Source organism: Candida tropicalis (assembly GCF_000006335.3).
Source record: "Candida tropicalis MYA-3404 genomic scaffold supercont3.7, whole genome shotgun sequence".
NCBI lineage: Eukaryota > Fungi > Ascomycota > Pichiomycetes > Serinales > Debaryomycetaceae > Candida > Candida tropicalis.
The window spans coordinates 348,885-358,805 of record NW_003020059.1 but is presented as its reverse complement, the minus strand read 5'-3'; the positions used below and the strand labels follow the sequence as shown (position 1 = coordinate 358,805).

The 9,921-nt window shown below is 37.5% G+C and overlaps 4 protein-coding genes across 4 annotated transcripts; 2 read left to right on the top strand and 2 right to left on the bottom strand. All coding sequences in view use genetic code 12, as the record gives it.

Moving 5' to 3' along the window:
- Positions 1-981: 981 nt before the first annotated feature.
- Positions 982-3,252, top strand: PMT1 (dolichyl-phosphate-mannose-protein mannosyltransferase; the record flags this gene model as incomplete). The annotated part of the gene is made up of 1 exon (XM_002550646.1): positions 982-3,252. The coding sequence occupies one exon, from the start codon at positions 982-984 to the stop codon at positions 3,250-3,252; it is 2,271 nt and encodes a 756-aa protein (XP_002550692.1).
- A 107-nt stretch (positions 3,253-3,359) lies between these two features.
- Positions 3,360-3,788, bottom strand: CTRG_04989 (uncharacterized protein; the record flags this gene model as incomplete). Its single annotated transcript, XM_002550645.1, has 1 exon — positions 3,360-3,788. One exon carries the CDS (start codon positions 3,786-3,788, stop codon positions 3,360-3,362), a length of 429 nt encoding a protein of 142 aa, XP_002550691.1.
- A 961-nt stretch (positions 3,789-4,749) lies between these two features.
- CTRG_04988 (uncharacterized protein) lies at positions 4,750-5,304 on the bottom strand (the record flags this gene model as incomplete). The annotated part of the gene is made up of 1 exon (XM_002550644.1): positions 4,750-5,304. One exon carries the CDS (start codon positions 5,302-5,304, stop codon positions 4,750-4,752), a length of 555 nt encoding a protein of 184 aa, XP_002550690.1.
- Positions 5,305-6,655: 1,351 nt separating this feature from the next.
- CTRG_04987 (uncharacterized protein) lies at positions 6,656-8,407 on the top strand (the record flags this gene model as incomplete). Its single annotated transcript, XM_002550643.1, has 1 exon — positions 6,656-8,407. One exon carries the CDS (start codon positions 6,656-6,658, stop codon positions 8,405-8,407), a length of 1,752 nt encoding a protein of 583 aa, XP_002550689.1.
- Between the last annotated feature and the right edge of the window lie 1,514 nt (positions 8,408-9,921).

Genomic DNA, 9,921 nt, shown 5'->3' with positions numbered 1-9,921 from the left:
TTTTCATTTTTTTTTTTTTTTTTTACACCACGAGTGAAGCGAGAAAATTTAGTAGGGGAAAATCTATGTGTGTCTTTTTTTATTTTCTCTCTCTCAGGCTGTTTAAAATTTTTCAGATTTATTAGCCAACCTTTTCCTCAATTCTATTGCTTCTTTTACAACAGAGATAATTAACCTTTTACCTCCTCCTCCTTCCCCATTTACAACTACTAATTGGACTTTGATATTAAAGAACATCTGTTCATAACAATCACAACTGTTTGTTAATTCATTTCAAAAGTACTTGTACCTCATACACATATTTTTTTAACCTTGCAATTCAATTGTCAACATGGCTAAAAAAGTATCCACACCTGCTTCGAAAGTTGCAGCTAAACAAGCTGCCATTAGAAGCAGACAGCAAGAAGATATACTCACAATTGATCCATTGGTTGATCCTGTATTCCAAAAGGGTAGTGTACGTGAATTCTTAGTCACAGAACCTTCCACTACTGTTCTTAAGAAAAGACTGCTTGGCAACAAAGAATATTGGATGCTTTCTTCATTATTGATCATTGCCTTATATGTTAGAATGTACAAATTGTCTTACCCAAATTCAGTTGTCTTTGATGAAGTGCATTTCGGTGGTTTTGCCAGAAAGTATATTTTGGGTACCTTCTTCATGGATGTTCACCCACCTTTGGCTAAAATGCTTTTTGGTGCTGTTGGTACCCTTGGTGGCTTCAAGGGTGATTTTGATTTCAAATCTATTGGTGACAAGTTCCCAGAAACCACCCCATACGTTTTTATGAGACAATTCCCAGCTTTATTGGGTATTGGTACTGTTATTTTGTGCTACTTGACTTTGAGACAATCTGGTGTTAGACCAATTGTTGCCTATGCTACCTCTTTCTTGTTGATTATTGAAAATTTCAATGTCACCATCTCAAGATACATTTTTGTTGGATTCTCCATTGCTTTTCTTCATTGCTGCTGCAGTCTATGCCTGGAAGAAATTTGAAATCCAAAGTTCCATTTACTTTTGCCTGGTACAAGAGTTTGATTGCCACAGGTATCGCTCTTGGTTTGGCCTTGAGTTCCAAATGGGTTGGTTTGTTCACCGTTGCTTGGGTTGGTTTATTATGTATTTATCAAATGTGGTTCCTTATTGGGGATTTATCTGTCAACACCAAAAAGATCGTTCATCATTTCTTTGCAAGAGGTTTGATTTTGTTGGGTGTTCCAATGACTTTATACCTTGCCTTCTTTGCTGTCCACTTCCAATTGTTGTACAAAGAAGGTGATGGTGGTGCTTTCATGACCCCAGCTTTCAGATCTACTTTACAAGGTAACAAGATTCCAAAGAACATTGTTGAACAAGTTGGTTTGGGTTCTATTGTTACTATTCGTCATATGGATACCCGTGGTGGCTACTTGCACTCCCACGATCACTTCTACAAAACTGGTTCCAAACAACAACAAATCACTTTGTACCCACACTTGGATTCCAACAACAAATGGTTGATTGAACCATACAATGGAACTGTTTACAACGAAACTTTTGTTCCATTAATCAACGGTATGAAGATCAGATTAAAGCATATCAACACCGGTAGAAGATTACATTCCCACGATGAAAAACCACCAGTCAGTGAACGTGATTGGCAAAAAGAAGCTTCTTGTTATGGTTACGAAGGATTTTCTGGTGATGCCAACGACGATTGGGTTGTTGAAATTGTCGGCCACAGATCTCAACCAGGTGATGCTCAAGCTTTTGTTAAGTCACTTAATACCGTTTTCAGATTGAGACATGCCATGACTGGTCACTACTTGTTCTCTAGTGAAGTCAAATTACCAGATTGGGGTTTTGGCCAACAAGAAGTTACTGCTGCATCTCAAGGTAAACGTCATTTGACTCATTGGTACATTGAAACCAATGAAAACAGCTACTTGCCAAAATCAGAAGTCAAGATCGTCAACTATCCTAAATTGTCTCTTTGGCAAAAATTCGTTGAATCTCACAAAAGAATGTGGAAGATTAACCAAGGTTTAACTTCTCATCACCACTGGCAATCCAGCCCAACTGAATGGCCATTCTTGTTGAGAGGTATCAACTATTGGAACAGAGAACACAGACAAGTTTACTTATTGGGTAATGCCGTTACCTGGTGGGCTGCTACTTTGTCTGTTGCTGGATTTGCCATTTATGCTGTTGTAACTGTTTTCAAATTCCACTTGGGTACTCCATTATCTACTGACAAGCACATCTTTAACTTTAATACCCAAGTGTTGTCTTACACTTTGGGTTGGGCTATCCACTATGCTCCATTCTTCCTTATGGGTAGACAATTATTTTTGCATCACTACCAACCAGCATTGTATTTTGGTATTTTAGCTCTTGGTCATGTTTTTGATGTTATTGTTGGTTACTTAGGCAGCCGTAACCGTGCCTTGCAAAACTTTGGTTACTTCCTTGTTCTTGGTACTTCCGTTCTTAGTTTGGTATTCTACATTTACTATTCTCCATTGATTTATGCTACTCCATGGACCAAAGACAGATGTTTGGTAAGTAAGCCATTCAAGACTTGGGATTATGACTGTAACACTTTCCTCAGTCAATTGTCCGAATATAACAATATTGAAGCTTCTTCATCTAGTGAACTTGCTACCCCAACTGAAACTGTCGTTGCACAAACCAAGGGTAGCAACAAGAAGGCCGCTAAGAAAGAAGAACCACACGCTTCTCCAGCTGCTGAAGTCAAAGAAGAAAAAATTATCAAAGAAGAACAGTTAGCTCCTCCATTACCAGATGAAGAAACACCAAAGAAGAACGATGCTCCTCAAGTTGCCGAAGTTGACTCTTCAAGCAACGACGCCGAGCAAGCTGAAATCAAGGAACAAGCTAAAGAAGAAGCTGCTCCAGTCGTTGAAGAAGTTGTTGCCGAAGAGCCAGTTGCTGAAAAGGTCGAAGAAATCAAAGAACAAGTCGTTGAAAAAGTAGAAGATGTTAGAGAACCAGTTGCTGAAAAAGTAGAAGAAGTTAGAGAACAAGTCGCTGAAGCGGTAGAAGAAGCTAAGGAACCAGTTGTCGAAAAAGTTGAAGAAGTCAAACAGCAAGTTGAAGAACCAGTTGTTGAAAAGGTTGAAGAAGTTAAACAGCAAGTTGAAGAACCAGTTGTTGAAAAAGTTGAAGAAGTTAAAGAACAAGTTTCTGAAAAAGTAGAAGAAGTCAAAGAACAAGTCAAAGAAGCCGAACAACCAGTTGAAAACTAAACGTTTCATTTTTCATTTTTATCATATATTAACACATAGTTTGTAAAATTTCAATATATTATTTTTCATAAGTAACTAAAAATCACCTTTTGGACGGCATCAAACGTCTAAATCAACAGAGCAAGCACTAAACCAATAAAAGAAACATAATAATTGGAATTAGCATTGCCACCCGAAGAACTAGAACTAGCACGAGAAGAAGAGGATGAAGAACCAGCCGCATCTACGTTAGATTCAGCATTTGCTCTTTGCAAACCACAATAGAATTCTTGAACTTCTGCACCTGATGAAACTCCACCTAAATGATCTTCCATTTCACAACTTTGAGTACAGTTAAACATTTCGTTATAAAATGAATTTGGCATATTATTACAAAGACATTCATAATCTGTACTACCCTTTTCACCACAAATATTAGCCATGGTAATACCTGATGTGACACATGAATCACTTGAACAGATATCTTTGTTAATGAATTCAAAGATATCTAATGAGGAAGCCAAACCGATGATTGAGAAAATAATAAATTTGTTCATGATTAGCTCTTGTAGAAATGTTGATTAACTCATAGGATTCAGTTTTTGAAATTGAAACCATGAACCTGTTTTTATATTGTTCCAAGGTATACCATCAGGGTGGTCCTCCCCTAATTCATATAACAAGGATTACAAATTCTTATAAAACCATGGAGATATCTCTAATTGGCTGTTTCTTCTATATTCCAAGAATTATTCCAGAAGATGTGAATTTCCTTTAATTTTAAGTTATTTCATGATCACTCTTGATATTGTAACCTAGATTGCAATTCAAATATCATGGATAATTATTGATTGACACGTATCCAATACCTTTAACGATTTTGATCATTTTAGTAAAATCGTTAACCTTGGGAAATTATTATATTACCATGTTAGATTCAGTTTATAATTGCGAACATGTAGATAGTAGAATGAAGGCAAACAGTTTTATTTTTTATATATCATAACCTTAATCATATTAGAGATAAGGTTAGATCGGATCGGATCAGAAAAAAAGACAATAATAGTGTATATATACAATGCCAAGAACCCATTCGGTATGATATCACTCATTCTATATTTGTGGTTCTATCACCCACCAGATTTTGGTGGGTGATATGCCCGTAAATAAAATTTGTCACTTGACTAGCACATGTAGTTATATTATCTGGCTAATCTACAGTAGACAGTGATTTTGCGTTAGAAATATTTAGTATTTGGCTCATATTTTCTAAATATTCTTCCTGCAATGAGTAAGTTTACTATTACTCGAGCAAAATAGCACATCTATCCGAAAGTAAAACTGATTAGAGGTTTAGAAATATCTGCAAGGTTAAGCACCAGAGCTTCTAATACTTGTGTTGCTTTACAATTCTATTTTCGCACCCATATCAAATGATTTAAACATCTTCGGTATAGGTATAATTAACGATGAACAACATAATATATAAATGTAAAGCAATACGGATAATGTATTGCATTAAATCAACAATGCAATAAATAAGCTAATAATGGAGAAAAAATTTCCAGTAGAAGCACCATTAGTTGCTTGGGGTGCACCTGTATTGGAGCTGGTACCACTGCTTGTTTCCAATTCACCAATCGTACTAGTTCTAGAACCTGAACTTGATCCAGTACTGGAACTGGTTCTACTAGCTGTGCTTGATCCTAGAGTTGTAATTGCAATATCTGAATTGACAGCGTCAACTTCAGTCTCAATTGCAGAACCAGTGCTACCACCTGAAGTTCCGGAAGCTAGTCTACAATAAACAGATTGGAATTCAGAAGGCGAATTAAGATTTTGAGTTCCACAATCATTAGCACAATCATAAAGATCTTGATAAAATGAGCTTTCAAATTCACTGCAAAGACATGAATAATCAGAAGAACCATCAATACCACAATTATTTATAATTGCTTGACCAGCACTGATACAGGAACTACTAGCACATGTGGCTTTTTTGAAAAACGGAAAGCTGTCAGAGGCAGCAGAAGCAACACCAAAAGTAGCTAAAGCAATAGCAAAGAATTTCATTCTTAGCAAATTTGTTTGTTTAGAAAGAAGTTGATGTTGAATAGACTATACCTAAAATCAAAAATTCTGATTTCATCATGGAAGCTTTCCCTTGTTTTTATACTGCTTAATTTTTGGGGCAAGTACTTACCATTTAATCATCAACTACCCCCTTCATTGATTTACTAATCATCATATAATTGGTTAAATACATAATACTCCATTAATACCAAACTATGAATTGACTCGACGAGAACGTGGGTAGTTATAAATCACGTTGACAAAATAACCTTCGTAAATAAAAAATATCAAATATGAACGTTAATTCTTTCCTTCACTTAATACAATACTCCCCAGAATACTCAATAATCATAAACAAGTCTTTCCATATTAGAAATTAATCTATGATCTCATTCATATAATTAACATCTGGTAGCAGCAGTAACCAAGAAAAAACAAAAAAAAAAGTGTTTAAACATTTGTATGTCTTTAATAATCCACACGATCCACGTGCACGTCTGAAACTAAAAATTACTTTTCTTTAGTTCCTCTTGTTCCATTTGAGTACCAATGCTTATAGTCATTCAGGATTCGATTGACATTTACCTCAAGTCAAAGTTGGGGTCAACCAACTAGTAAGCGTGGTAAATTGATAGTGAATTTTGTGAAACATATAGTATCGCGCTTACGTAAGCGCTGTACAAGTAGTAAATAATTTCTTACATAATCGCCTTTCCAAAGAGGCTGACCATGATGAAGTATGTAACAACTAAAAAATGACACCCTAAGCTAGCATATAAACTACTGTATCATTAATAACTTCTCATACTGTCTTTGTGATAATTTTAAGTTTGCATTACATTAAGACAGTGTATTCTTGATAATACAAAGTATTCATGAATTTCCTTTTGGTGAACATTCTGACAAATTTAGATAATCATAATTTGTGGCGTTAATATCTCCAGTAGCTCTTTCGCTTGTTTAATAAAACTGAGATGCTACACCAGGAGCTTATTTTGAGCAAAATACGCATATTTCTGTAACAACTTAGCTATGGAGTGAACATATTAAAAAACATTGTTTGTATTCATGTGAAACGTATATTCATGTATTCACATTGAAAATATAGAAAAATGGCTCAAATAAGACTTTACTTTGAGTCTTGCATGCTTTTGAAACAGTCCATTTTAGTCCCGTGATCACGTGCCCGATTTGGCGCAACTGTAACTAAAATTGGATCAAGTACACGACTTGGTCCTTTCTTCATATTGATATATAGAATTGATGAACTTTACGAATTTGAATTGATACAAGTATTGACTTGGCCAACATTGCGACTGTGAGCCAGACCAAGGACGAAGAGTCTGGGGAGATGGTTTGGAAGGCGCACGGTGATGCCACTGAAATTGCTATCCAGGTGTTTACCACGAGATTGGACTATGGGCGTGAATCGCTCGTGCACAACTACGAGCACCTTGCTGAGTTCCCATTTGACTCGTCCATCAAGAGGATGTCTGCCGTGTACAAGGACAAACACGAGACCAGGGTGTACACCAAGGGTGCTGTTGAGAGAGTTTTGGGCTTGTGTGACTACTGGTATGGTGAACGTACCGAAGGTTCCTACGATTCACAAAAATTAGTTAAATTGACTGACGATGACATCAAATTGATTGAAGAAAATATGGCTGCTTTGTCTTCCCAAGGGTTGAGGGTGTTGGCGTTTGCTACTAAGGAACTTGGGTCCAGTGATATTTCTGAACGTGAGCAAGTGGAGTCGCACTTGACCTTCCAAGGGTTGATTGGTATCTACGATCCTCCAAGAGAGGAGACTGCTGGTTCTGTCAAGTTGTGCCACGGTGCTGGTATCAATGTGCACATGCTTACTGGTGACCACCCGGGCACCGCCAAGGCCATTGCACAAGAGGTGGGTATCTTGCCGAGAAACTTGTACCACTACAGCGACGACATTGTGAAGGTGATGGTGATGACTGCGAACGAGTTTGACGCCTTGTCTGACGAGGAGATCGACAACTTGCCTGTGTTGCCGTTGGTGATTGCGCGTTGTGCGCCAAAGACCAAAGTCAGAATGATCGAGGCCTTGCACAGACGGAAGAAGTTTGCTGCCATGACTGGTGACGGTGTGAACGACTCCCCGTCGTTGAAGAAGGCCGATGTTGGTATTGCCATGGGTATGAACGGGTCTGATGTTGCCAAGGACGCCTCTGACATTGTTCTTACGGACGATAACTTTGCCTCCATCTTGAATGCCATTGAGGAGGGCCGTCGTATGTCGTCCAACATCCAGAAGTTTGTGTTGCAGTTGCTTGCTGAGAATGTTGCCCAAGCTCTTTACTTGATGTGTGGTCTTGCGTTCATAGACAACACAGGCTTCTCTGTGTTCCCTTTGTCGCCTGTTTCTTGTCTATTCGTTATTGTTGTAACCTCAATTTTACCGGCCCTTGGGTTGGGAATGTGTCCTGCTGATGATGAGGTGTTGGAGAGACCACCGAATAGCATGATTTTCACTTGGGAGGTGATTCTTGATATGTTTGTGTACGGCACGCTAGTCGCGTGCGCGTGCATGTTGTGTTTCACAATTGTGGTCTACGGAAAAGGCAATGGAGACTTGGGCCACGGCTGTAACAAGATGAACGCTAATATCGATGCTTGTGGGTTGGTGTTTGAAGGCAGAGCCTCTGCCTTCGTGGTCTTAACATGGGGTGCATTGATTTTGGCCTTGGAGTGTCTCCATCCGACTAAATCTTTTTTCAACATGCGTGTCTCCGATAGACCATGGTACACACAAACCGTGCTTGGTCTTTGGGAGAACAAGGTCCTTTTCTGGTCCATTGTGTTTGGTATTGCTGCTGTGTTCCCTGTTATCTACATCCCGGTGATCAACACCAAGGTGTTCTTGCACAAGCTGATTGGCTGGGAATGGGGACTCTCCATTGCTTGTACCGTCTTCTTCTGGATCACTGCCGAAGCCTGGAAGTGGGCTAAGCGTATCTACATCAGAAGAAAAGCTGCAAACAATGGTGATGGTAAAGAGAATGTCCTCAATGAAAACGATCCATTCCTGAAGTATGCTTCATTTAGTAGAGACAACACCATGGTTGTTTGATTTTTTTTTCTTTTATTTATATATGGAGGTTTTTTTGTTCCACTAGGATTTTTCCTCCAAGTAGTTTATATGTTTGTTCTATGTAGTGTTTTTTTATATTGTTATTATTTTATGTTATATTTTGTTTTATTTAATATTGTATTATTTAATATTGTATTATTTAATATTGTGTTGTACATGTTGATGTTCTTGTCTGTACAAGTTGGTGTATTTTGGGTGGTGATTTGATCATCCCCTTGTCTTGGCTGTGTTCAAGAACGAACAAATGAACAACTACAGTCGTTGCAGTTTTATTTCGTACCAAGTTCAAAGAAATTATTAATACTAGTGCGACAATTTAATTTATAGTAAGGGAGATTAATTGTTCATAGTAAATGGAGTCAAAATGTTCACACCAGCGGAAATAATACTTTCAAACTAGCTGCCCTTTTTTGTTCATACCATATATCATACATTTTCAGTATGAACAAATAGAGATCGCATAATATGAACATTATACGTGCGCTAGTAACAATAATATTGCCAGCCTAAATATGGACTTTTCGTCATATGATAGTGCGAAATAAAACAGTAGAGATGTGAGAATAGAAAAATAATCCAACAGTGCTTGACATATATATTTGTGTTTGAGCTTACTTATTTACGTTTGTGAAGGCTTAGACCTTCTACTACTATACTGGATCAAACTTAGCACCGGCTCCTTAACTAGTGTACATAAGGGTTGATATTTAATACATCAAGCTTATATTTATCAGTGACCGGTCACGGAAGATGTCACATGGTTACACTACGGATGTTTGACAAACCGTATCATTGTACTGACTAGTACATATTTAGGATATTTTTAAGTGTATTCTGAAACACTTAGAATGAAAAGCCAGTGGCTTGTCAAATGTAACCACGAACACTATAAATGGTCTTGTGTATTCCCTGTCTCTTTTACTTATGGATGATATAAGAATCAAGGATTATAAAATATTCTATGCGTGAGAAAATCATAAGCTAAGTTGAGGGTGATATCGAATGACGGATCTGTTGGTTCCTATTTTTTATTTACTATTTACTATTTAAGGGTCGTCTCCAGGTGACCAAAGTTCTCTTTGACAATCTAACTTAAACATAAATTTTGAATGTCAATGTGAGAAATGCAGCAGTGGGTCGTGCATTGACTCCAATTTTTGTCTACTGGTAATTCAAATCATCTAGTTAATTAGTCGTTGAAGAACAAACTGTGCAAACAGCAATACCCAATACTTTTAGACCTGTTACTTTTGGGTCAATTATCTAGTATTTCTCGGGTCAGTATATTACAGCATTCTTGGTTGTCCTTATTTCTTGCGACTGCAAATATAGACAGTAGTATTTGCACTAGCTGCACTGCATCAATGCTACATGGTCAAGTGTCAACCTCTGAGACACATGTCTGTTTTAGAGTGTATAGAACAGCTGGTAGTCGTAATAAGCCATAACGTGACTAATCAGCATGCTGTACGCCTAATGTATTTGGTTCTATA